This window comes from Sminthopsis crassicaudata, chromosome 3 (genome assembly GCF_048593235.1).
Source record: "Sminthopsis crassicaudata isolate SCR6 chromosome 3, ASM4859323v1, whole genome shotgun sequence".
NCBI lineage: Eukaryota > Metazoa > Chordata > Mammalia > Dasyuromorphia > Dasyuridae > Sminthopsis > Sminthopsis crassicaudata.
The window spans coordinates 510,884,010-510,911,610 of NC_133619.1; the positions used below are offsets into that span (position 1 = coordinate 510,884,010).

General features: G+C 47.9%; 1 protein-coding gene across 2 annotated transcripts in view; it reads left to right on the forward strand.

The window, feature by feature from the left end:
* Window positions 1-21,263, forward strand: part of RELT (RELT TNF receptor) — a 56,153-nt gene extending 34,890 nt beyond the window's left edge. The window contains exons 3-13 of one of the 2 annotated variants that reach the window (XM_074304021.1): window positions 3,180-3,290; window positions 3,985-4,163; window positions 4,910-4,989; window positions 6,428-6,496; window positions 8,383-8,643; window positions 11,058-11,138; window positions 12,621-12,702; window positions 13,518-13,775; window positions 17,951-18,158; window positions 18,610-18,659; window positions 19,082-21,263. In XM_074304021.1, coding sequence (XP_074160122.1) covers window positions 3,180-3,290; window positions 3,985-4,163; window positions 4,910-4,989; window positions 6,428-6,496; window positions 8,383-8,643; window positions 11,058-11,138; window positions 12,621-12,702; window positions 13,518-13,775; window positions 17,951-18,158; window positions 18,610-18,657 — 1,377 coding nt within the window. In that variant the 3' untranslated portion in view covers window positions 18,658-18,659; window positions 19,082-21,263. The remainder of the gene's footprint in view (window positions 1-3,179; window positions 3,291-3,984; window positions 4,164-4,909; window positions 4,990-6,427; window positions 6,497-8,382; window positions 8,644-11,057; window positions 11,139-12,620; window positions 12,703-13,517; window positions 13,776-17,950; window positions 18,159-18,609; window positions 18,660-19,081) is intronic. The other variant, XM_074304022.1, reaches the window with a different exon arrangement.
* Window positions 21,264-27,601: the final 6,338 nt, after the last annotated feature.

Below are 27,601 nucleotides of genomic sequence, written 5' to 3' on the forward strand. Positions count from 1 at the left end.
AAATAAAGAGCTGCAAATGAATAGAGACCAATATTTCTATTTTATCATAGAGGAAATTTAGATCTAGGGAAAAGAAAGAGAACTCAGGTTTTTTTAATTCCCAGCCTAAGGCGTTTTTCCTCATATGGAAAAGAGAGCAGGGGGCGGAGAGAGAGAGAGAAACAGAGACAGAGAGACAAAGAGAAGAAACATAAAGTGAGGAGGAGAGAAAGAGAAAGAGGAGAGAAAGAGGACGCAGGAAAAGGAAAGATGAGAGAAAAAGAGGAGGAAGAGAGGAGAGAGACATGAAGAAAAAGATGACAGTGATAGGAGAGGGGCATGGAAAAAAAGAGATGGAAAGAGAAGGGGGAAAGAAATACTCAAACATGAGAAAAAAGAAAGAAGAGATAGGAGAGAGATGTGGAAAAAAGAAAAAGAAAGATGGAAAGACAAGAGGGAGAAAGAAGACTGAAAGATAAGAGAAAAAAGGGAAGAGACATGGAAAAAAGAAAAAAGGAGAGATAGAAAAAAGAGAAAACAATGGAGAGAGATGTGGAAAAAGAAGGGAGGAGAGAGAGAGAAGAGACTGAGAGAAAATAAGAGAAAAAGGAGAGAAAGAAATATGGAGAGGTGAGGTTGAGAAGTCTCTCAGAGTATATCAATCTTTCTTGAAAGCCCTACTCCTTTTCCCATTCCCACAGCCAAGGATAGTGTGTCTAAGAAACACAGATGGGGATGGAGTTAGGTCCTCTCCCTAGATCTGGGTATCTGAACCTTTTGGTTCTCTTCCCTAACTTTGGCTTCCCCAGTGAGAGTTTTCTTTTTTTTTTTTTTTAAATTTAATTTTTTTTAATTCATTTTTCCAAATTATCCCCTCCCTCCCTCCACTCCCTCCCCCCGATGGCAGGTAATCCCATACATTTTACATGTGTTACAATATAACCTGGATACAATATATGTGTGTAAATACCATTTTCTTGTTGCACATTAATTATTAGCTTCCGAAGGTATAAGTAACCTGGGTAGATAGACAGTAGTGCTAACAATTTACATTCGCTTCCCAGTGTTCCTTCTCTGGGTGTAGTTATTTCTGTCCATCATTGATCAACTGGAAGTGAGTTGGATCTTCTTTATGTTGAAGATTTCCACTTCCATCAGAATATATCCTCATACAGTATTGTTGTTGAAGTGTACAGTGATCTTCTGGTTCTGCTCATTTCACTCAGCAACAGTTGATTTAAGTCTCTCCGAGCCTCTCTGTATTCCTCCTGCTGGTCATTTCTTACAGAGCAATAATATTCCATAACCTTCATATACCATAATTTACCCAACCATTCTCCAATTGATGGACATCCATTCATCTTCCAGTTTCTAGCTACAACAAAAAGAGCTGCCACAAACATTTTGGCACATACAGGTCCCTTTCCGCTCTTTAGTATTTCTTTGGGATATAATCCCAGTAGTAGCACTGCTGGGTCAAAGGGTATGCACAGTTTGACAACCTTTTGGGCATAGTTCCAAATTGCTCTCCAGAATGGCTGGATTCTTTCACAACTCCACCAACAATGTATTAGTGTCCCAGTTTTCCCACATCCCCTCCAACATTCATCATTATTTGTTCCTGTCATCTTAGCCAATCTGACAGGTGTGTAGTGGTATCTCAGAGTTGTCTTAATTTGCATTTCTCTGATCAGTAGTGATTTGGAACACTCTTTCATATGAGTGGAAATAGTTTCAATTTCATCATCTGAGAATTGTCTGTTCATATCCCTTGACCATTTATCAATTGGAGAATGGTTTGGTTTCCTATAAATCAGGGTCAGTTCTCTATATATTTTGGAAATGAGACTTTTGTCAGAACCTTTGCTTTTAAAAATATTTTCCCAATTTGTTACTTCCCTTCTAATCTTGTTTGCATTAGTTTTGTTTGTACAGAAACTTTTTAGTTTGATGTAATCAAAATCTTCTATTTTGTGATCAATAATGATCTCTAGTTCCCCAGTGAAAGTTTTCTGAGATTACATGATCTGAGGAGGGTAAATGAGACTCACGCTGAAGAAATAGCCAAGATATTTTTTTTGCAACCAGGATAGATGAACAAGTTCAAGTTAATGACAGAGTAGATAGCATCTCCATTGGCTGGGGGCATGCAAGGCAAAACAGGAATGGGAAAAGTCATTCTGGAAAGGCTTAGGACATTAGGGAGAGTATGTGTCAGTTGGGGATGAGCTGTATGAAGTTGTCACCATGAGGAAGGTCCCTCTAAAAAGTTGGCCCCCATTAGGCAATGGGATGGTCAGGTATTGGCCAGCCCGCTAATGGTGCTCAGTTTGACTTTTTATTGAAGCTGAGTGTGAGCAATGGAGAAGTGGGCAATGTTGGGAACATAGTCTCCTGGGATTTTCTTCGGACTTTCTGACTGGGAGGAGGATCTTGTAAAAGTGGGGTGTTATCCCAGGGCCCAGAGAAATTGAGTGGGATTTCTCTTGGATTTTCTTTCTGAACACTTGGTATCCTGTATAGATGAGAAAGTCCCAGAGTTCTGTCTGGAAGAGATGGAAGCCAACGTGGTGGGAACACAGAAGTCCAGGGTCTGAAGTCCAGTTCTTCCATCTCTTCCCCTAAAGAGTTATATACTTGACTATGCTAGTAGGCCCCTTAGACCAGACCATACTGCTAGAACTAAAAAGGAGCCTTAGAATATAGAATGCCAAATTTACACAAGGTCACATGGACAGAAAGTTTTGTTATTTTATTAAATGCCTTTGTTTTAAGGAGGGAAAACCAGGATGTCAGAGCTGGGAACATTCTTAGAACATGGAACATCAGAACTGGGCAGGGTCCAATAAGAGAATCAGCTGGAAGAGGGGTTCTTCAAGTCTTAGTTCAACCTTCTTATTTTACAAATTAGGAAACTGAGGCTCAAAGAGAGGGATAGACTTGCCCAATTTAAGATAACAGGCCAGTGGCAGAGCTGGAACTTAAAGCCTAGGTTCCTACCCACCTAGCATTCTATTTTCTGCGCTATGGTATCAGTCTTCACCCACTCTGCTTCCATCTTGCCCAGAGGATTCTGGGGGGAGGTCAGAGGAGATTGGTGGCAGCAACGCCCGCTGGGCGTAGGCTTGGAATTGGATTGCTGCCTGCTCCCATCTCAGTGTCTGCTGGTGCCAGCCTCTCCTTCAACCCTTCTCTCTCAGCTCCTCAGCGGGCATTCGTCCTCCCTGTCCTGCCAGGACTCCGAGTACCAGACAGAGGCGGGCGACTGTGCTGTGTGCCCCGAGTGCCCACCGGGAGAGGAGCCCAATCAGGTAAGCCTGTGCCTGCCTCCAGGGGGCCCTTCCCCCAAAGAGAAGCGTGCATATCCCCTGTCCCCAGGGGCCCCCTGCTTTGAAGAGGAGGAGCTATAAAGACGGGTGGGTCTGAAAGGGGACATTTGGCATTCATTCTCAGAATCTCTGGCCTAACTCCATAGATACTTAAGGCAGAAGAGATAGAGCCCCATATAATAGATTCACATGAATAAAGGACAGAACTTATCCTAATTGAAGGAAGAGATGGGGGGTGGAGATAGAGAAGTGTCAATCAATGTATGTACTGGTGGATTAAAAAATAGCCAGGACTAATTCAAGATGGCTTCTGGGAAAGGTAGCCTTTTGGGAGCTGTTGCATAAAGGGAGAAGAGAGAAGGAATAGAGGAAAAGTAGTTTTCTGTGGTTGTGACATGGCTTGGATGTTTTGCCCCTGCAGGACCCAGACATCCTTCCTTTCTCAGCTCAAGCAGGAAACCTCCCTTTAAGCTTCCCTTGATTGCCCTCAACTGCTATTGGCCACTTCCTAAAATGACCTTATATTTATTTGTATATACAAATATACAACCTGCATCCTTCATTCAAATGCTGGTTCCTTGGGCAAAGGAATTCTTTCCTTTTTGTCCCTGTATCTTTACTACCTGGCACACAGTAAGCACCTAATAGATGCTTGTTGATTGATTGCTTCACCTAGGAATGTGGTTCGGGACTGGGACTGGGTACCGTGTGCCGTGCCTGCAGGCCAGGCACCTTTTCGACCAGCCTGGGACGAAAGCCCTGCCTGCCCCACACTGGCTGTGCCCGGCTGAGGAGGGTCGAGGCCCAGGTGGGGACCACGACCATCGATACACGCTGCGGTGGCTGCATTTCAGGGTGAGCATCTTCTGGGCTCTGGGTAAGGGAGCAAAGGTTCCTCCCCCCAAGAGGAGTTGTCATTTGTTGTTTTGGAAAGGGAAAAGAACCTTGATTCGGGAGTTGGAACATCTGGGCTTCAATCATGGCTCTGCCACTAAGACTTTCTATGTGACTTTGGGGGAGTCCCTTCCCTACTCTAGGCCTCAGTTTCCTTATCAGTAAAATTAGAAGGCTGGATTAAACGATCTCTTTCTATTTGTCCTGGTATCCTGACATTCTGTGTTCCAAGTTCCCTTCCAAGCTCTGATACTGATTCCTTCGTGCTTGGGCATTCATTACGTATAATTGTTTACAAAACTTTCTCACTACATCAACTTTTTCTTTCTTATTCCCATTTCATAGATTGGGCTCCTGAGATTCATAGGTGGGAAGTGATTTCCCAGCATCCCAGACTTAAAAGGACTCCATAAGAGACCCCAAAGATCAACTAGTCCAGCCTCTACAGCCTCTACCTGGACAGAAATTCCCCTTTGCAACATTCTTAGTCTCCAGAATAGGGAGCTTTCTCCCCACCCCCTGTCTCTCTTTCTCTCAACAGATTGGTCCGTTTTTTATTTTGACAAAGCACCTTGTGGGGCAGGGGTTGAGATCTCTGGGAATCGGAGTGAGAATGGAAGGTTCTAGGGGTTCACATAAAGAGTAAGTCAGAGGGCTGGGGATGTGGAGTTGGTTGTAGATATGAGATCTCTTTTGTTTTCCTGCAGGTTTTATGACCCCAGAAGACACCCAGACACTGAGTGCAGACCTTGTTCTTTGGCACCCATGGGCACACCTGACTGTGGAGGTGAGTGTGGGTCTAGCATGGTGTTGTTGGGGACCTAAAAGATGGGAAGAGTGAAAGAGGGAGAAATGGAGGTAGAGCCAGAGAAGCAAAGGGGTTTTAAAAAAGGAGGAACAGAGGGAGAGCATTTAAGGAAGAGAAAAACTGAGACAATTTAATGTTTAATAAATGCTTACTGATTGATTGAAGGTGAGAGAGATGAGGATAGAAAGGTAGAGAAAGGAAGGAAATGACAGAGACAGAGACACAGAGACAGAGACACACAGAGAGAGAGAGACAGAGAGAGAGAGAGAGAGACAGAGAGAGACAGAGAGAGAGACAGAGACACAGAGACAGAGAGAGACAGAGACAGAGACAGAGAAACAGAGAGAGAGAGACAGAGAGACAGAGACAGAGAGAGAGAGAGAGACAGAGACAGAGACAGAGAAACAGAGAGAGAGAGAGAGAGAGAGAGAGAGAGAGAGAGACAGAGAGACAGAGAGAGAGAGAGAGAGAGAGACAGAGAGAGAGAGAGAGAGAGAGAGAGAGAGAGAGAGAGAGAGAGAGAGAGAGACATATAGAAAGACAGAGAGATGGAGGAAAAGCTTGGGAGGTGAAGAGGAATGGATATGGGGGAGATAGAGCTGGAGCTAGGGGAACAGGCAGGCATGGAGAGGCAAATAATGTAAGTCGGAGAGATTAAGAGAGATGGAAGGAGACAGAGGTGCTGGTAGGCAAAGAGAAAAGAGCCTGGAAGAAAGAGGAGAGATGGAGAGAGGGAGTGATGGAGAGAGCTTGTAGAAGAGACAAGTAAGAAAGAGCCATAGAAAAACAGCCTATTGTCTTGAAGGGAGCAGTGCCCTCCTCTTTTCCTTCATACTACCCAGAGCTGATGCTGACCCACTTTCGGCTCCGGAATATGCTGACTTTCCCCACTATACTTGGGGGGCAGGAATTAGAAGACGGCCAGGGCTGAGACAGCAAATTTCTCCTCCACGACTGAGGCGTGTCCCTGGGGGAAAGGGAGAGCATAAGGGAGCCGGGTGCAGAGAGGCAGGATGGGCTGGGGAAAAACCATACCGAGAAGCAAGAGACTTAAAAGGCCAGGCTCTGCCACTAACTGGCTGTGTGACCTTGGGCAGATGCCCTTCTCTATTCTCTTCCCATGGGCCTCAGTTTCCATTTGTAAAATAAGGGTGTTTGGATTCAGGTCCATATTCCTAAGATAAATATTTACCCCAGTGCCCCTTTTTTTCTTCCTCTCTTCCTCTCTTCCTTTCTTCCTTCCCTCCTTTCTTCCTTCCTTTCCTTTCCTTTCCTTTTCTCCTTTTCTTTTCTTTCTTCCTCCCCTTCTTCCTTCCTTTCCTTTTCTTTCTTCCCCCTTCCTCTTTCTCCCTCTATTTCTCCCTCCTTCCTTCCCTTCCTACCTTTCTGTCATTTATGTATATTTTTGGCTTGCTAGGGGTCACACAGCTAGGAAGTGTTAAGTGTCTGAGACTGGATTTGAACTCATGTCCTGTCTCCAAGATGGGTACTCTATTCACTTTCCATCTAGCTGCCCCAATGCCCCCTTTTATTCAAAGTTCTTGAGTGTGGAGGGGGATAATGGCCAAGTTTACAGCTGGAACTTCTCCCCTCCATGGACTAGGGGCCTGTCTGCCAATCCCCGAGGTATCTGCCCTACCCCAGCCCCTCCTGCAGCTAATCTCTGAGGCTGGGGAGGAGAGGCGGGGACAGCTGTGTCTGACTTCCTCGAGCTGTTGCTCTGTGCTGCCCTGTCCAACTCGGTGACCCGTGTATTTTGTGAAATGAAGTGAGGTCAGGCAGCTGTGCTGCTGACTGTTGCCCCACCGGCACATCCCTTCTCCAGGGACCAGCCTTCACTGTCCTACCCACAGGGCACACAAGACCAGTGCCTCATGGAGCCTCTCTCACACACACACTCCTATGTGGATCAGCGGCAGCAGCCACAGATGCACCCAGACAGCCTGAAAGTTAGAACACTGAGCATGACATTGAGGTCCCTAGATTCGTATCCTGGCTCAGTGATTTACTCTCTCTGTGGTCTCAGCAAATCATGTTACCTCATCAGGCCTCACTTAGAGAGTAGAGACATTAGTCTGGACGACTCTCTGGCGGTCCCTTCCCCAGCTTGAAGACCTGTGGTCTTTGAGACATTCATGAGCTCATACTCAAACACACAGGTCCGTCCCACCCTGATGGGGTCTCCATACGCATACTCTTTTTTTTCTCTGCCTTTCACCTGCTGAGTCACCCTCAGTGGCTGCCATCCTGGCTCAGAGCCCAGAGCCAGAGCCCGAGAGAGAAGGGGAAACAAGGCGTACGGGCCCACAGCCATGAGGGTGGATGTCCCAGGACGTCCCCATTGTTTTCAGACAACACTGAAGTAGAAAACTTACTGTTTTGTAACAGATTTGAAGACATTTCTCCACAGTGGGGGTGAAGAGGGGAAGGTGGATGTGTTTGTAGGGGAACATTGAGCTGGGGCTTCCAATTCCGCCTCTGCCTTGACTTCCTCTGCCTCTTTCCTTTTCTGGGAAAATCTATCTATCAAATAAGGGAGTTGACCAGAAAATTTGCTTTAGAGTCACTTGGAGCTTCCAACATTTACTAATGTTAGTAAATTAATGCCCTCTGAATTCAGGGCAACCTATTGAAACCGGGGCTAGTTTAGATACTCTGTGGAATCCCGCCTGTACCCTTGCCGTGGGACACAAGCCCTTTCTCTAAGCCTGGGTGGCTGCTCTCCTCCAACACAAGGATTACGAGGGGACTTGGGAAGATTAGAGGCTGACAGCCCCTTGAAGAGGTGGCTCCCAGGGAGAAGGGTAGGAGGGCAAAAGAGAGACTTCTGGGAGATCATGAGGGCTGACTGAGAGGGATGTGAGGGAACAGGGGTGGGGCAGGAGCTGAGGTGAGGGGGTGCCCCTCAGATCAATCTCATCCTCCCACTAACTTAAGTCTCTCTGTCTTTGACTTTCTTTCCCTTACTCTGAATCTCTGCCTCTGTTTCTCTTTATCTTCTCTCTCTCTTTGTCCCCTGATGCGTATTTCTGCCTGTCCTCCTCTATGTCCTCCTCTCTCTGGGTGGCTTCTTTCACATGACCTTTCTCTCTTTGGGTCCCTTTCTGCTTACTGTCTCTCTGTGTGTCTTTCTGGCTTTCTCCCTATCCCCCTTCCCCCATCTGTTTCTCTTTCTGTGTTTGTCTCATCGTGTCTTTGTGTGTCTGCCTCTGTGTGTCTTTCTGTTTCTACATGTCTGTCTCTTTGTCTTACATTATATCTGCATCTCTATCTTTCTCTCCACCTCTCTTTCTCCTTCTGTGTCTTTCTCTGCTTTCCCTCTGCCCCTCCTTCCTGTGTCTCTCCCTGCTGTGTCTCTTTGGCTGAGGGCAGAGCAAGGCCTAGGGCATGGGGGCCGGCAGCGCCGTACCGTGGAGGCTGGGATGGGGCCGGAGGTCCGCCCGTCAGAGAACGGCACCCAGGCAGAGGTGCCCGAGGAAGCCGCAACTCAGTACGCTGTCATCGCTATTGTTCCCATCTTCTGCCTGATGGGTCTGCTGGGGATTCTGCTCTGCAATCTTCTCAAGAAGAAAGGCTACCATTGTACAGCCCATAAGGACAGTGGTGAAGAAGCTGGACTTGAGGGCAAGAATGGTGAGAAGGGGTATGGGATCCCAAGGGGGGAGATACAGTCTTTATCCTTGAGGAGCTTCAAGTCTGAGGCTGGGGAAAAGTCCCCTAGCTTTTTGGGTGGGTGTCTGAAGGGACTTCTGGTCAGAGCAGATGATCCAGACCTTCTCCAGGTGGAGCAGCCAATGGTGAGTATAAGATGGGATGTCCACGTGGAGGTGGTCTGTAGAAACCCAGACATTCCAGTGTGGAACCCAGAAAAGGCATCAAGGGTAGAACCAGGAGTCATTAGCAGAGAAGAGATTGTCCACAGAGAGAATTTAGAAGATTAGGACCCTGGACAGAGCCTTGGGGGGCATCCACACAATTAGTGGATAGGAAAGGAAGATGCACTTGGAAGCAGATGGAGAAGAAAGGGCAGACAGCTAAGAGAACAGGAGAGCAGGAAGTCATGGGAGGAGATGGTGTCAGGCAGGAAAGAGATGAACAGCAGTAGCTGTAGTGAGGAAAAGGGGGACTGAAAAGAGACTGCTGGTTGTGCTGATGAGGAGGGTCTGGGGGACCTTGCAAAGAGTGCTTTTAATGGCAGATTAGGGCTTAGAGAGAGTAGGCAGTGAAGAATTAAATGACTGTCAGAAATTAGCTTAAAAAATTAGACAATGAAGGGGCACATGGAAGAGAAATAGAGTGACAGCTTGCAAGCATCCAAGTCCTAGGTCTTTTTAGTGCTAAGGAATTCTTCAGTTCCAAAGTTTTAGGGGATTGAAGAGTTTTGTACTAATGTTTTGAGGTGCTGGGTCAAGCGCGGTACTGGATTTGGGAGGAAGACCTGACTCGGATACTTTTCAGTTGTGTGACCCCAGACTAGTCAATTGATCTTTCCCAGCCTCATTTCACCATCTGTAAAAATGAGAATAATACAAAACTCAAATTATAGCAGATTTTTTGAAGCTTTAATGACATTTTAAAATGTCTTTAAAAAGCTTTGGAGGGGGGAAAAAAACCACTATGAGTCTTGACAATCTCAGGCTCTAAGTAAGCCAAAGTCAAAAGCTCTGACTGGATGACTCCAATTTCCCCTGGTGGCTGAGGGTCAGGAAGGTGGAGCTCAGAGGAAGGAGAAAGTTTTTCCCCTTTCTGGGGAAGGGGCAGGAGAGGAGGAATGAGGGTCCTAAATGAGGGGGTCTCAGACAGGGCCAGGGCTCCCAGGGCCTGCTTCTCAGAACCACCCAGCATTAGGGCCCAAAAGGAGCTGAGTGACCTCTCATCTTATAAAAGAGGAAATTCTGACCCAAAGGGATTTACACAGTCAAGAACAGAGCTAGAATGAAATCCCGGACCTTGTGTTCCGGGCCAGACTCATTTTCCCCCAGCTGCCCAAGTTCATCCATGGGCCTAGGAGCGTCAGAAGAGCTGATTGTATGTGTGCTGGCACTTTTGTTCCCAGCCAAATGGCCTGTTTCTTTCACTGCCTGTCCTCATCGGTGCACATTAACATAATGCAATATTGTTTGACCCAGGCAGAGAGAGCCTTTATATGTGTGTTGTGCTCACAGAGAGAATTGTGGTGCTTCCAACCACCTGAGATCCTGACTTTAGGTCTGCTAAGAGCTTCTGAGGCCTGAGAATAAGAGTGCCATTGCTGCAGCCATCCAGGCCTGGCCCAAGCCTTCCTGTATCTTCGCCAGTCTGCAGGAGACTCAGTAACTGATTTAAGGCTGTGTCAGCCCAGGGCCCCCCAAGCCGGAAGGCTGGATACCCCTTGTCTGGGTGGGTGGGTGAGTGGGTGATAGGGAATGTCAGGATTCTCTGGGGGGAATCCAGGGCCAAATGTGTCCGAGATTAACTTTTCAGCTGTTGAGGAAGCTTCCCCAGCTGTCTCCTTCCCTGGGGAGTGGAAGGGGTGAGAGGCAGGAATGAGAGCAGCTAATAAACCCTCTGGCCTCCTTCCACGCCTCTGTTCCCTAGGAAGGACTTGGGGGGTCATCCAGCCACCTAACCCCAATCCTTTCTGCTGTAATTAAGGCCATATTTCTGTGGAGTGAGAACAGTTCTCTGGGAAAGAGCCTAGGAAAGATTCTAGCCATGGTTCTGCTGCTGATTCCCTTTGTGACTTTTAATGAATTCTTCTGGCCCCTCAGTTTCCTCATAAAAGTGAAGTGGTCATTTTGGGTCTCTAAGGCCCCCTTTCCAGCTTTGTATTCGGTGGATCTGTACATCCTGACCCCATGCTCTGGGCAAAGGAACCCCTGGAGCTACAGCTGTTCCTCCCCCATACCCATCCCAGGGATCTGGGCCAGTGCCCGTGGAGAGAACACGAGGAGCCCCCATACCAAGCACTCCCCCCGACCTTGCCATTGACCAGCACTGACTGGTTCCCTGCCTGTTTCCCCATCATGTCCCTTCCAGTCTCAGAGCCTCTTGTCTTCCTTCCCCAGGGACCAACCCTGCCTACCGAATGGATGACCCCAATGAGGACACTATTGGGGTCTTAGTCCGGCTGATCACAGAGAAGAAAGGTGAGCCTGGGGAAAGGATGGGGACGTTGGCGGCTCCTTTCCCATCCTTAAACCTTGTAAAGATCTTACACTTGATCAGAATCAATCTCTGTCAAAGAAGGGGAAGTGTCATAGTGGGAACATATAGCAGGGAACGGGGGCCTGCTGATTCAGCCCCAATTATTTAGAAAGAAGCAGTTCCTTGTGTCTTGCTATGCAGGTCTATGAAACAGGGCCCCCTCTGATTCTGCCAGGACATAGGGGGAAGGAGAAGACAAGTATGTATTAGGTTAATATAAATTATTATTAATAATAGAATGATGAATTTCTTTCAACATATATTCATATTTCTTAAAGTACGTTAAATTACATTGAAGTACTTCATAAATACTATTTCATCTGGTCCTAGGAGGCAGCTGCTGTTATTATCCCCATTTTATCTGTGAAGTAGAGAGTCCCGTGGTTATTATCTCCCTTTTCCAAGGCTTAGGAAACCGAGGCTTTGATTGGCTGATTTGGCCAAATTGATTTCCTGACTCCCACCCAACATTGTTTCCACTGCGTGTCTCTGTCTGTCTTGGGGGGCCATGGCAGGGACCAGAAGATGCTCCCCATCTTGTGGTTGGGCGGGGCCCACTGCTCGCGGGCTGTGCTGTCCCCCGAAGGAGAGGCCTGTGTGTCCCTGCTGGGTACCATGAGCATGGCCCTCTGAAGGGGAGAGCAGGGGCTCGGGTTCCACGGGCTCGGTCAGCGCTCATTCTGGGACCTAGCAAAGTCACCGCCCCTCCAGGGCCTTCACTGCTCTTCCCTGGAAACTTCTGAGGTCCCTCCAGCCCGGGTTCTGTGGAAAAGAGCTGGAGACAGAAGCACTGTGTCACTTAACTGTCTGCCTCGGTTTCCTCATTTGCAACATGAGCTAGAAAAGGAAATGGCCCCTCCATATCGGCCAAGGCAAACCAAAAGGGGGTCATGAAAAGTCAAAACAGGACTAACACACACACTGTAAGAAGGGCAGAGCCTGGGCAAGTGATAGTGGCTGGTGTTACCTGGACAAGGCTGAGCCAGAGGTGGGTATAGGGAACAAAAAGACAACTGGTAAGACCAGGCTGGCCCAGAGGGATAGGGAGACAACTGGTAAGACCAGGCTAGCCCAGAGGGACAGGGAGACAACTGGTAAGACCAGGCTAACCCTGAAGGACAAAGAGACAACCTGTAAGACCAGGCTAGCCCAAAGGGACAAGAATACCACCAATAAGACCAGGTTAACCCTGAGGAACAAGGAGACAATGAATTAGACCATGCTGGCCCTGAGGGACAGTGAGACTACCAGGAAGACCAGTCCTAAGGGACAGGGAGACCACTAATAAGACTAGGGTAACCCAGAGTCAGGGAGAGCCTAGAGAGAGACAAGGAGACAACTGGTCAGACCAAGCTATCCCAGAGGGACAGGGAGACCACTAGTAAGATCAGGTTAGCCCTGACCTGTGACCTTTTGCTTCCCAGAGAATGCGGCCGCCCTGGAGGAGCTGCTCAAAGAATACCACAGCAAACAGCTTGTGCAGACCAGTTACAAACCTTTGCCCAAGTAAGCCAGAGGCCATCAGTGATGGGGAGGCAAGGCTAAGGGGTAGAAGAGTTGTCCCTCCTTTGTGGGCCACAGTGTTTTTAACCCGCTGCTTCCTTTTGCTTCACTCCTGCCTCTTCCTTCGCCTCTCCTTGCCCCCAACTGTTTTTTTCCCTCCTGACTTTTTTCTCCCGCCTCTGCTGCCTAATTTGGTTTGCTGCTGGTACCTGCCTCCTTTTTGCCCTCTGGCCAGGTTTTTTGGTGACACACTGATTTCCTTTGTTGTCTGGAGTCTTGTAGGCCCAGATTCTTTGGGGCAGTTGGCACAGGACTTGCTAATTATGCTCCAGTCCTTCTTGCTGTTTTCTGGGGATTCGGGGAAGGAGAGGTTTTGTTTTTTCCCTAAGTGGCCAAGAGTCTCTCCTTCCCTCTGGCATGGGTCGGACACAAAGGAGTGCTTGGTCTCTGGAGCTGGGTATGGTTAGGGAGGCCAGGCTGGGGAGGTGAGACAGAGTGCTCAGGCTTTGGACAGCAGATGGGCATTCCAAGCTGGTGGGGAGGGGGCGCTGTTTAAAGGACCCTCCTCCTTCCTTTTCCTTGTCTTTTCTGCTTTTTCTTCACCCTTTTCTTTCTCTTTTCTTTTCTTCCTTCTATTCTCTACCTCCCCTTTCCTTCTCTTAATTCCTTTTTTCCTCCTTGTTTTTTTTCTCTCCCTTTTTCTCTTCCTTTGAGGCACAGTCAGAGTGTCTCCAGGTATTTTGGGGGGGAGAGAGGCTCTGTAGATAGAGAAGCAGGCAAAGCCTGAGGTTCCACTAATTCTTTCCTGCTCTTCCCAGGCTGACTCCAGGCCCCCCACCCCTACCTCACATCTGCCAGCACCAGCACCATCTGCACACAGTGCAGGGACTGGCCTCCCGCTCCGGGTCCTGCTGCTCCCGATGCAGCCAGAGAAAGTGGCCGGAGGTCCTGCTGTCCCCCGAGGCTGCCGCAGCCGCCACCCCCACTCCCAGCGTGCTGCCCTCCCGAGGGGGCAGCAGCAAGCCCACTCCCAAGGGGAGCCGCCCCGGCGAGATCACCATTCTCTCTGTGGGCAGGTAAGTCCAGGGCCTTTGGGGAAGCGGGAAGGAAGTTCTGAGAGGAATAGAGGTCCCTGGATATAGGTTTTGTGGTACTGGCTCTGGGGGCCCTGAAAACCTGCTTACTTGTATGACTTAAGGCACTTAAACTCTCTGGACCTCAATATCACCATCAGCAAAATGGGAACAATAATAGCTTCTCATTGACAGGGTTGCAGGAGCACTATGGAAATGTAAGCTGTCATAAAATGAGGGGGAGGTAGACTAGTCAGCCTCTGAAGCCCCTAAAGCTCAGGATCTGTGATCCTACACACAGGGAGGGGCAAGGCCAGAGAACAAGGGAACAAGGGAATTGAAGACGGAGGGCAGGGCTGTGGTTGCTGACTTAACAGGTGGGAGTCCAGTGGCTGCTCCGCATCTCTTGAGCAAGTCATTTCCCCCTGGTGAAATGAGGTGATTGGTCAAAATGTTGTCCCTTTCAACTCTGTTTCCATTGACTCTTTAAGTAGGGTCCAGATTAAAGGTGAAGGAGTAGCTAAGTGGTATGGTCCTGGAATTAGGAAGGCCTGAGTTCAGATGGGTCCTCAGCTACTTATTAGCTGTGTGACCCTGGGCAAGTCACTTGACTCCACATGCCTCCAGAGACAGAGAGAGACAGAGACAGGTTAGTTAGGAGGAGTGAAGAAACCTGAGGTTAGAAGGACTGAGAAGTAGAAAACCGGGTCCTGGCATCTGAGGCAGCTTTTGGTAGTTTGGATTTAGAGGCAGAGCCCATGAAATTCACCTTTTTTAGAGGGAGTAGAGCAGTTCTTCCAGGGGCTATCTAGTCCTCCCTCTGGGTCTTGAGCCAATCCTTTTCTCTGTTTAGGGCAGCCTCTTCACTCTCCTCAGCCTTGGGGGGGGGGCGGGGGAGGGAGGCCCTTGTGACATTCAGGAAACTCCATTTTGCTCTGCTACTTATCACCTACCTTAGACAAAACCTCTTACCCTCTTTGTATCTTAGAGTCGACTTTCTTCTTCTGTAAAAGATTGAAGGAGATTGTGGTTCTCAGAGGATGTGCTGAGAGTTAGGTGTGCTGGGGTGGGGTGTGGGGGGGAACCTATACCTACGAATTGTATGGGGCTGAGGTGTATGTGGGGGGGTGTCTGTGTGTGTGTGTGACGCCCAACTTTTGTACAGTGAGCTTTTGATTGCTCCAGCTGGCAATAGCAGCCACTCAGTCTGCCCCACCTTCACCAGGCAGCGCTTTCCAAAACCTGGCTTGGCAAATGGCAACTACTAAGAAAATGGAGAGGAAGGTGTTTGCCCCTTCTTGGCCTGTTGTTTTTACCCACTTGCACTTTATTTGCAAAGATGTCTGATTTTTTTTGGCTGGCTTGTACAGCCTAATAGCAATGTTTGCCTCAAGCCTTGGAGAGCCTGTTTGAGCAGGAGATGAGGGAAGGAGCCTCAAAACCTGTAAAGCAGAGAAACAAGGATGGAGACTTCTGGTTTTGGAAGAGCGCTTGATATTTTTAAGTGCCAAACTGGTGATTATAGGTTCTGGGGGTTTTGGGGTCGTTTTTAAATTAGAGTATTATATTTTAAAAACAACCCAACCATAGAAGGGCGTTTTGTTGATAAGAGTCAGGGTTAGTGAGCTGGAACGCGCTAGATTTAGAACCCCAAAGTTAGAATTCTTTCTGAGCTTGGCTCTGCTCCTGACTAGCTGTGTGGCTTTGGAGAGTCCCTTCAATTCAGAAAGCAGCTCTGAAGCATCCACTATGTGCTAGCTGCAAGTGATACAGAAATGAAAATGAAAAAAATTTTAACATATACTTCCATATCTTGAAGAACCCTCAAAGGAGATACAATTTCCCTTTCTACTGGGGGATACAGTATTCTTTGAGAAAGACAAAGTGTCAAATGTCTGAGTCTCATTTGAACCTGGATTCCTCTGACTTTAGAGTCAGCACTCTATTATACCACCTGGCTCTGCCCCAGGATATAGTAGTTCAACAGATGAGTAAATTCAGGGTAATTTGGGGAGGTAGCAGGTAGTGAAATCAGGATGGCCTCCCTGTAGGAGGTGGTTACCAAGCTGAGCCATTGAAAAAAGCTAAGACTTCCAAGATGGGAAGGAAGGGAATAGGAAGTCTATTTCAGGAGTAAGGAAGCAACCAGTGCTGATTTCAGAGAGAGAAAGGGAATGCTGAGTCTGCTCAGGATGAGGAAACCAATCTGGCTAGAGTCTAGCCTATATCAAAGGGGAGAACATTGGAAACAGCAACAAGACTGTGGGATGATCAGCCGGGATGGACGTGGCTCTTCTCAACGATGTGGTGATTCAGGCATCAGACTTGTGATGGAAAGTGCCAGTCGCGTCCAGAGAGAACTATGGAGCCTGAATGTGGGTCAAAGCAGAGTATTTTCACTTTTGTTGTTGTTGTTTTTTTTCTTGTGTTTTTTTTCCTTTCTTGTGTTTTTCCCCTTTTGATCTGATTTTTCTTGCCCAGCGTGACTAACATGGAAATAGGTTTAAAAGAATTGCACATTTAACCTTTATCGGATTGCTTGCTGTCTTGGGAAAGAGGGAGAGAGGGAGAAAAATGAATGTTGAAAAAACTCTCTTTGCTTGTATTTAGAAAAATAAAATACTACTTAAATTTTTTTAAGATAATAATGCAAGATAAAACTACTGAAGTAGGGAAATTGACATTGTGAAATTGATGTTTGTATTTTATCCTGAAGGAAGCAGGGAACTAATGTAATGTCAAACGGAAAAATAATGGCCAGATTTGTACTTCAGGAATATTGCTTTGGTAGCTATATTTTTTAATAATAGCTTTTTTTTCTAAATATATGGAAAGATAGTTTTCAGCATTCACCCTCACAAAACCTTGTGTTTCAGATTTTTTTCTCTCCCTCCTGGCCCATCATCCTCCCCTAGACAACAAATAATCCAATACAAATTAAACATGAATTTCTTTTAAACATATTTCCACATTGACCATGCTGCATAAGAAAAATCAGATCAAAAAGGATTAAAAGTGAGCGGGGAGAAAAAAGGCAAGAAATGTGAAAATGCTATGTTGTGGTTCACATTAAGTACTGATAGTCCTCTCTCTGGATTTGGAAGCTGTATTGTAGGATGGATTGGAGAGGGGAAAGACTGGAGGAGGGGGCTGTCAATGTCCTACATGAAGCCATGAGTGAACTAAAGAGAAGAGGGGAGCATACAAGAAATGCTGGGGAAGTAGAAATGGCAGGATAATATGTGGGGTGAGGAAGAGAGCAGGAAGAGTCATGGGGGTCATGGAGGAAGAGTATCCTAGGAACAACAAAATGGGGCAATAATAGGAAAGAAAGAAAAAGTTCCATCTTGGACATCCCTGGGGAGCTGTGCGTGATTGGGATGAGCTCTGGAAGAGACTACATCTGGCTATACTGCTCTGGGTCTGGCCATCTGCATCGAAATCAAGCTGAAGGAACTGTGGTTCTAGCCCCTTTTTCTTATAGATGAGGAAGCCGAGGAACAGTGAGGATATGTGACTTGCTTAGGCCGGCACACCAGTAAGAGACTAGGGAAGTGTTCAGACTCAAGGCTTCCTGAGTCCTAGTCCCGTGTGGGTGATGAGGTCCATTTCCAGATCCCACATCTCGTTCCACTCTTCCTTCTCTCCTCCTCGCCCTGTGTCCATGTGTGCCCTCTTTCAGACTGAGAATGTGTTTTCTTGGGTTTTTCCCCGTAGAGGAGAAAAGACAGATTCAGAAATAACCTGGGAGGGGAAGGAAGCACCTCAGCCACACAGGCCCATTAATGTCCTGAACTTCAGAAACCCAGACCCAGCCCGGACCAGCTGGATCCTGTTTAGACCACAGAAGCCATCCAGGCTCCCCTTTGGCTCCAGATGAGACTGGCTGAGAAATTAAGGAGCTGTCAGAGCAGGCAACGGAGAGTTGGCTCCACTGGCAAACAGGATGGGGGAGAGGGGAAACATGGTTTATTGCTGTTATTCATGCATTGACTCAGTGGCTGGAGTCTCTCCTCCCCCAGCACCTCTTTTATAGGATCATAAACCTAAAACCAGAAAAGTTCCTGAGAGGTCACCAATTCCCACTCTTTCGGTTTATAGGTCTGCTTTTCCGGCTGTATCACAGCCTTTTTCCCTCCATCACTCTGACCCTTTCCTGTAACTTCACTCTCTTCCAGGTTCCGTGTGGCCCGAATCCCTGAGCAGCGGCCAAGCCCTCCACCTCCAGAGGTGAAAACCATCTCAGAGATCAGTGAGGAGGGGGAGGCGGCTGAAGCTCCTCCCCCCGGGCTCCCCCCTGAGAACAGGGCGCTTCTGGGCAGTAGTGGAGGGCGACCCAAATGGCTGAAAACTGCAGCCTCTGGGGCAACAGAGGGCAAATCAGAGGTGAGTGGGGAATAAGAGACCCGAGGGGGTGTATGTGTGCAGATATGTGTGTGGTGAGAGGGGAGTTATCCACAGGACCCGCTCCCAGAGAGCAGCCACCCGGCTCAGTCGGGGAAGTTTGGCCCAGCTAGGGCCCCCCAGTTCCCAGCTCCCGGGAGCCCCACATCTCCCTGCCTGCGGCTCCTAGCGCATCCCTTGCTTCCTACTGATGGGGATTTCTCCTCCTGTGAGTCAGGCCCAGATTGGGGTTAGAAGGGCCCATCACTTCCTGCAGTCACACAAGAAGCATTTTTATGTGCCTGCTGTGTCTGACCTTAGAGAGGCAGGTTTTAGCCTCCTTGAGGTTGTCTCCTTCAGCACACCCAGTCAAAAATGAAGCGGCTGGTGCACTCTGGGGGCCGGCTTACAGTTGCTCCCCCACTTCTGATCTTTATTACATCTTCTTCCCTAGGAAAATCGCTACGTGGTCAGGCTGAGTGAATCCAACTTGGTCATCTGAAGGTAAACGGCCCTGAGAGGGTGGGGGGCTTGCGGGCACTGAGGGAATGGTGCAGCCTGCCCGCGGGAGGCCCACAGTCTGAGGAAGTGCACAGTGCAGAGAGTTTTGAACAAACAGAAGTTGTTTTTAGAAACATAGAGGAGAGGAGGGGCCTTCAGTAGATCACTGCGGGTAGGGCTTGGCAGGAAAGGCTTCCTGTAAGTGGGGGAGGGAGAGAGATGGGCCGAAACTTGAAAGATCTGGGCCCAAAGAAAGCCTTTCAGGTGAGAGGTAGAGAGTGGGGATGAGGGAGTGCTGCTGGGTCCTGAGCCTCTCCCCAGAGGAGGGCTGGGGGCAGGGATTGTGTCCTGGGTGCTCATAAACTGAGGGATCCTGGAGTGCCTGAGAGCATCCCTGAGTCCCCCCTCTCTCTCTCTCCTCACAGGTGCCCTTATGATCCGCTCAGGCCCAGGGCCCTGAGACATTGGAGCCTGGGAGTTGGCAGCAACCTGAGGCCCTGAGGGGCCGTCCCCCAGGCCCCTGCACCCTGGGCAGCCCCAGTGAGCTCTGGGAAGTGGGCAGTGGCAGGGGAGAGAGCTCGCTTCAGCCTGAGCTACCACAGGCAGCTTATTTTAAAGGAAAAGATGATCTTGTCCAGGGAAGAGAGGGAGGGAGGTGCCCATACTTGAGGAGTGGGCTGCCCTATTTCCTTGCCCTGTTTCCCCCCACCCCCAATTTCTTCTCCATGCTAGCAGCAAGCCCCTTCCCTGGTCATCTGGTCTTTCCCTTGCTCTGAACAGGACCCCCTACCCAGCTTCTTGGGTCCCCCAAGATGGCATAATCCACTCCCAAATGGGAATTTCTTCCCCAATACTTCACAGATGGGATATCTCCACCCAAGCAAAGGTCCCTTCCCTGGGAGCCATAGATAGAACACAACCATCCATCTATTCATCCTCATGCAGGGGTTCCGAGGAACAGCGAAGGGCTCAGTCTCTTCTTCATCATCTCCCTCCGTCATCTTTTGCCCCTTGGGCAGGGGAAGTATTGGGAATACATGGGGAAATATGGATGGTGGGGATCTACTCTCTCAGGATGTTAGAGCTAGGGTCATCAAATCCAATCATTGGGTAAGTGAGAAGAAGCCTTCCAAAGAGCACAGTGAGTTTGGCAGAACAAGGACCAGAATTTGGCTCTCCTGACTCCTGGTGCAAATGCCCTTTCTTTGCCCTACAGTTACTGGGAAGGAGATGCTCCCACACACACTCTTCCCTCACTCTCCTGCACCTAGTCTTAATCTCCAAGATGGGGTTCGTCCATGGGAAGAAATTTTGGTGGAATTTAGATGAGAGACCTGAAGGAAAGGGATTTAGCACTTGGGCTCAAATCCCAAGCTTTGTGCCTCAGCTTCCTCACCTGTAAAACTTCTAAGGTTTCTTCCAGTTCTAAATCTGATTCTGTGACCATCCCTGGCCATGGGCTTTAGGTAGAATTCTAATTTTTAGTCCCTGAGGCAGCCATGGAGCAAGAAAAAGTCGAGTTCTGGATCCAGCTTTGTCTCCCTTAACTTCTGTGGGCCTATTTACTCCTGTAAAACGAAGGGCTGGTCTTGGTGGCTTTTAAAAAAGTCCCATCCAGCTTTGACATTCTGAACCTAATTTGCTACATGACATTTTACCTCTGAGCTCCCGTTTACCAGCCCCTGTTCTGCTCACTGAGCCACAATTGTCCACCCATATCTAGAGAGGAAAAAGTGTGACTTGGGGTGATGCTTGAGAAGTTTCCCTTGCATTTCCCTGGGAAGAGGACCCCCACATTGTTCTCACAGTGTCCCCCCTCCTCCCCAGGGGAGCAGGCAGAGGTTTGTTTCTCTGTGCTCGGGGGCAGGGACAATATGGGGTATATATGTTATCTCTCAAGTCCTTCCTCTTCCTCTCCCTCAAGCTGGGTCAATTGCTTTCTTAGATTTCCCAGCTTGCTGCTCTTGCCTGTAGCCCCACCAACCAAAGCCAGGGCCTTGCTTCTGCACGAGGAAGGGGGGTGCCTTAATGCATGTCAAGCAGCCCCCTCCACCCTGCCCCCCAGGGGTGAATGGCTGTTTTTAAATTTAAAAATCAAACTTGTTCCACGTTGTCAACTGTAGTTTGGGGGCCTCTTGTCTTATCATGTCCCATTTCTTCCTCTCCCTAAAAAAGTGCTTTAGAACCCCCATGGCTCAAAGCTCTGAGCAGTGCAGTGTAAGGGAAGATGCGGGCTCTAGGTGCTGACCACTCCAGTTATAACCCCTCGGGCTACAGCTGGCTGACTCTCCCTGGGCCCCCAACCTTTTCTCTATCACTCCCCACTCTGTCCAGTTTGCTCCATTGTGTTCTCCGTGTTTGCTCCCAGGAGAGAAGTATGGGTGATTCAGGTAGCGTCTGGAGCCCGTCCATCCTGTCTATTTATGTGGGTGCTGTGCAGGTCACAGCCCCCGCTGTTACCTCCCCTCCCCTGGTGGGGGGGTTGGGCCCTGAAGTTTGGTAACTCTTATTTATTGAATTTAAGTCTTTCCTCTGTCTCCTGTCTACTCCTGTTATGCATTCTCATCCCATTTCTTTAAGTTGGATAATAAAAATATTAGAAAGTGATACTGTATGGAGGAGTCTTTTTCATCCCCAGGGGTCACTGTTAGTGCCCCTCCCCCCCCCCACGTTATTTCACGATCCTATTTACATACAGAAGGACTCAGGCTCCTGCTCCCTCCCTCACATGGTCCAGTATGGAGGGGACAGGGAAATACCCACACACAAAAAAATCCCCCTTTACAACCTCTGACAGGAAGTTTGGGGCCACATGGGCTAGTGTACCCCCGGGGGACTAGGGGAATACCCACACAAAGAATGTATCCTGGACTCCTCTCAGCCAGCCTGTATGGACGCTCTTCTTCACTCCATGGGCTCGGATCTGTTCTCAGCTCCATGATGGGCCATGGCACAGTGGATAGAGCGCCGGACCAAAAGTCCAGAATATTCATCTTTCTGAGTTCAAATCTGGTCTTAAACTTAACTAGCTTTGTGACCCTGGGCAAGTCACTTACCCGTTTGCCTCAGTTTCCTCATCTTGCAAAATGAGCTGGAGAAGAAAATGGCAATTCCCTCCAGTATTTTTGCAAAAACAAAACAAAACAAAAAAATAGTACACATTCAAATGTAAAACTCTCTCGTAATAAACATGATAGAGGAAGGACTTTTCCTGGGCTGACAAAGCTCCGGGGCTGCGAGGATGATTCTGGTCTTTAGAAAGGATTCTGAGCAGCCAATCATCCCGTTAGTGTGGTGGTGACTTTGATAACTTCCGGAGTAAAAAGTAGAGCAAGGGTGGGTGGCAGGATGCCTGGTGCTGGCCTGGATATTAAATAAGTTACTTGTGACTTGGAATCATGAAGTCCTTTTTAAAAAGAGGTAGAAGGAATACATCTTTGTATGGATGGACTAGAAACCTGCCAAGTGCCTCCCAGCTGGGAGTAGGGTTTTAGGAGAAATGATAGGTCTCCTTTAGGGTGTTTTCTGAACCAAGGAACTGAGGGTGTTTAGCCTGGAGAACATGAGGAGGCGAGGGGTGGGAGAAAAGGAGCAATAGGGAAAGTTAGAGGAGCAGATTTTGGCTTGCCATGTACAAACTCCTCACAGTGAAATACTCCCTGACGGAGCAGGGTGTCCCTAGACAGGAACTTTCCATCCCCAGAGGTATCCAAGCAAGAGATTTCATACTACCTGTTAAGAAAGAAATCTTGACTGGAGGTTGAGGGCACTGACCAAGAGGCCTCTGAGTGTTTTCTTAATCTAGGAACAAGGAAAGGTAGGGTGTGCTTTGGGGCTGGGATATACTTCCTGTTAGCCTGAAAACACTCAGCAATCTGTCCCTATCTGGAGGTTTGCCCTACCTTGAAGTAGGGTTCCCAAAGCTGGCCTTGAGAGCTCACCGAGAACTGCTAAATCAGGCTGGAGAATCTCCCCCGAAGAGCTGGGCTCAGGGCCGACTAGTCAGCCCCAATTGGGGAACCCTCAGGTCAGGTGTTCAAGGTATTTGCTGCAAAGGTTTCTGGGGCAGCGAAGGTGGGAAAGAGACCACTGAGGAGGAGGTAGGAGACTAGGTAGCACTTTAAGGACTGCGAAACATTTTTGTGAATGAAATCTACCTTCTAAGGTAGGGAAGGTAGGAGACTTCATTCACAAAAGTATTTTGCGATTCTTAAAGTGCTACCTAAATAGTCTCATGTATTATTCCTTCCCCAAAATGGAGAGAGAACTTACAGTGGGAAGACTGGCTCAGAGGTGATACTCTGGTTATAGGCACCTAGTAACACTGAGAGGCAGAATTCTAACCCAGTGTCTCCAGACCCCCAAGCCCAGTACTTTCCATTGCACCAAACGTCATATAACTGTATAACTATATGAGTCTATGTGTGTGTTTGCAAATGGGTAAAGTGTGTGAGCTGATCTAGCGGGGAGCATAATAGCTATCTGGATGGAAAGGACTGTGTCACAAAAGGGGTTTCACTTGTTTTATGAGGGGAAGCAGTCCCAGATGGATTGATTTCTGCAAAAACTTCCTCCCGTTGAGGTGCACTTAAAGGCCACCAGGGCAACACCCTCGCTCTGCGGCAGAAGCTCAGAGGGGGGTCACACACTGCCTGCGGGCCTTGACCAGCCCAGATGGGCTGGGATTCCACTCTGGGTCACTGGAAAGGCAGTGTTCAAGTCCCCACAGCAGATCACACTCCACCAGGCTGCCTCTTCAGTATCCCCACAGCAAGGACATTTGTGTATGTGGGTGGGTGGGTATGTAGGAGAGAGAGGGGAAGAGGAAGAGGAGGAAGACCAGAGAGGAAAGAGAAAGGAAAGGAGAGAAAGGAAGGAGACATATTGGGGAGGGGGCTGTGCAAACATTTTAAGTGCTGTCCCAAGATGAAATAGGCAGCCTACTGGATGGATGGACGGACAGACAGATGGACGGACAGACGGATGGACAGGTGGTGGTGGTGGTCTTCCCGTCACTGGAGTGCTTCACGTAGGACTGCTAGCCAGGATTCTTCTAGGAGGCATCCCCGTTTGGATCAGAATTAGACTAAATAGCCTCCAACACTCCTTTGAATGTGGAGATCCTGTGAATGATTTTCTGGGTAGATTACCTCACCTTGTTCAGGTCAGGCAAACAGGAGAACCTAGTGAGCTACCCTGAAACCCCACGCTGTGGCCACCAGAGGGCGGCGGGAATCCACCAAGAACTAGCCAAGTCAGACTCAAGATAGAGGAGCAGGGGATGAAGAAGTAACGCTGGGCAGACTCCTCAGACATGATGTCTGTCTCCGGGGACTAGGGGATGCAATGAGTGATGGCTAGGGGCAAGGCCTTGGTCCAGATTCTGCTCCGTCCAGGCGTCTGCCTGTGTGACCTTGCAACAATCACTTAACCTCCTATTCTCTGTAAAATGAGCATCTTAGCCCGCGTGCATGATGACAGTGGGGAGAGGAAACTTCAGCATTCCCAATGCACCAGAGTAGCTACAAAAACAGAAATGAAGCAGTCCCTGCCGCCAAGAAATTTATATTCTAACATGACATGGGGGGGGGGGTTAATTTGCTTGCAAAGCCAAAGGGACGGTAAATGAAGTCAATAAGAGAGCAGATTGTTGCACCTTTTTCAGGAGCTGTGACAACGGTTTTGGTCCAAGGTTGAAAGTGTGGGGGGGTGATAAGGATAGCAACAGGGCATGTGACAAGTTGTTTGGGATGTGTCTGGAGCCAGTCTAGACAGCATGGGCCATGAGAGACGCATACCAATTAGGGCCATGTGGATCCCAGGTGGGAGTTTAAGGGATGGAACGGTCGAGTCCCCTAGGGTTAGGTCTGTTAACCAAGGGAATGGTTGCTTAGGCAGATAATGAGGGGAATCCGTCTTGCTCTGGATGAGGATTTCAAAGGTGGCTTCCAGCTCTAAAACTTAGATCTGGGGATTATGGGATCCATCCTGAACAGAGGCAGCAGCTTGTTTTGTGGGATCTCAGAGAGGGAGGGGAAAGGGCAGAGAGCTGGAGTCAGATTTTAATTTACATGTTAGGGACTTGGGATCAGAGGCGGCTGTCCTGCAGTGGAACTGACTCACGAAGGGTGAGCTCCGCACCACTGGAGTTGTTGGAGCAGATGCTAGGTGACCACTTGTCAGAAATGTTGCCCACAGGATTCCTAAACTGGGAGGGAAATGATCAGCATTAGGGGAATGCTAAAAGCTAAGCTGGAGACATCACTGACTCTTCCTCTCCATCCCCCAGGAAGGCTGTAATTTTGGAAGCAGTCTAGGAGGCAGCAATCTAGTTCTAATCACAAAACTCCAGCCAAGAAAGGACTTTGGTAGCCATCGAGTCCACAATTTGACCAAAAAGCAAAAACAAAAACTCCGACCACATCCACCAAAAGTGTTATCTAGTTTTTGCTTATAAATCTTAGGTGAAAAAGAGTCCAGCGCTCACAGAGGCAATCCATTCACATCTGAGTGCTTTTTCTTGGGTCAAGCCTGAATTGGCCTCTTTGTATGGCCCATTTAGGAGATTGGTTTTGCCATTAACGGACTGCATGAGTATCTGAGTAGGTCACTTTCCATCTTTCCTCTGTGAAATAAAAAGGGACTCCAAGGTTCTTTTCAACACCAAATTCTCCATCCCATTGTGATTGCTCCTCACACGAGCCAATCTAAAGCCAAAACAAATCCACTGATGGATAACCTGAGAATCAGTATTTACCAAACAGAGCCCTTGTGTTCTGTCCCGGTCTAATGCAAGTCAGGGAGTAAAAGTTAGCTGGCTGACAGGGCTTAGGGTTGTTATCTGCAAAGTGGGGAAGGGAACCTGTTCACCTAAACCCACTGACTAGAAAACTCCTACATGAAATCTAATGAAGCTGTTTAGGACAAAGTCTACCTTTATACCTTTGCTTAACTTCCATGCTTGAAAAGCTGCCTTTGTTATTTGCCTATTTCAATCATGTTTGATTCTTTATTGCTCCTTTTGGGATTTTCTTGGCAAAGATACTGGATTGGCCATTTCCTTCTGCAACTCATTTTACAGATGAGGAAACTGAGGTAAACAGGACTAAGTGACTCACCTAGAATCACATGGCTAATAAGTGTCTGAAGACAGACCTAACTCAGAAAGATGAGTCTTCCTGATTTCCAAGGTCAGTTCTCTATCCCACCGTGCTACCTACCATTTATATCCTTCAGATTTGTCTTAGATGCCTTTTCCTTTAATGCCCCTACTTGGTGGTCAGCCATTTCCCAGTAAACATTCATAAAGCAACATCATCTGATCTGTGTGTATATATATACATATGCTCTCTACTCACTGTTACCAATGTTTAATACCACTTTTCAACAGAAGGTAAAGCCTCATGCCATGTATAATAAGAGTCCTCCTCCAGTATTTGCTTGGGGAGTGGGACAGCCCTAGATTCTCATTCTCAGCAGGAAATAAGCTCTGGAAAATTTTTAAAATTGGAAAGACAGTGTAGCCCCAGGAGCGGCTGTATGGCTATTTCCTGTTTCATCCAGTAAAATTTTGACATTTCTAAAATGTCATCACCAGAGGTTCAAACACTAGTCACCAGAGCAAGATTGTTTTGTTTTTTTACCTGCCACCATTCATGAAATTATCTATGGAGTTAAGAGATCTGCACTGGGGAAGGGAGGACTGATACTGAGGAAATCAGAACTTCTTAGCTAATGCACAAATATAGACATTGCTCTGCTAGTGCTGGAGTTCCATAAGGGGAGAAACAGGGACTTAAGAGAGTTTTAGCCAACGTTTGAGGAATTGAATTGAATTGAATTATATAACTGGGATGAGTAGGTAGGGTGAAGACAGGGAAATGTGCATGGTACTCATCACTCCCAAGATGTGGCACAAGCCAAATGCAGGAAAACTGTGGGTGGCAAAGCAATCCGTTGATTGGTAGAAGAACCAGTTCCTTCTTCTGTGCCCTTTGATAACCATTGTCTGCAGCCTGGAAGGGAGAGGGTTTAAGAGCAGGACAGGGAAAAGGGAAAAAAAAGGGGGGGGGAGTCTTTCTATCATTTGGATTTGTCTTCAAGAAGAGCTTTTGGATTCTAGATGTGGTTTAATTTCCAAGCCATGTGGCATTAAAGCATGGTGAACCTGGGATGAGACAAGGGTTGCTTTAGCTTTGAGATCATGGGAATCATTTCTCCGTATGAGTTACAGGTTCCTTCTCTGTAAAAGGATACTTGCCTATGAGCTGATAGGCTTTTAATGAAGTCACTTTGGCAGTGTAGAAATGACAGTACTACTCTTTCCCTGCTAATAAGCTTCTGAAAACCACTTTTCTTGGTACTTGTTTGGGGAAAAGAAGGTGGCATGTGTCAGTTGTGTGTGTATGACCGAGATCATGTGTAATGGGTGGTATGGCTCGAATGGCACAGACTGATAGTGTTAAGGACCACTAGGACTACAGAGTTAAGGAAGGGAGCAGTACGGGGCAAGGTAGCTCATTCAGTACCATTCTTTCTCTACAATCTCCATTGGTCACCCACTTCCCACACTTGTACTTATTGAAACCCACCCTCCTTTCCACGAGACCCATCAAGAAAATTGCTAAACCTGGCCACCTGGACCAATTTTTTTGGGAAACATTTTAATAGTTATTGAATGTTCTACATCTTACAGTGAGTATCATACAGTTACAAATTCTTGGCTTAAATCTGTCTGGGAGATCACTATCTGATCTTCAAAACCAAAGAAAACTGAATAACAGAAATTGAAACCCAAAAAACCAAGTCAGATTTACATTTCATACACACAAGCTGGGGCTGCAGGGCTGCCATATCCTTAAAAATTCCAGGCTGTGTTTCTAAAATACATCGAAGTCCTTGGATCAAGCATGGAAGACATTGGTCAAAAGTTTGTTTTTAATATA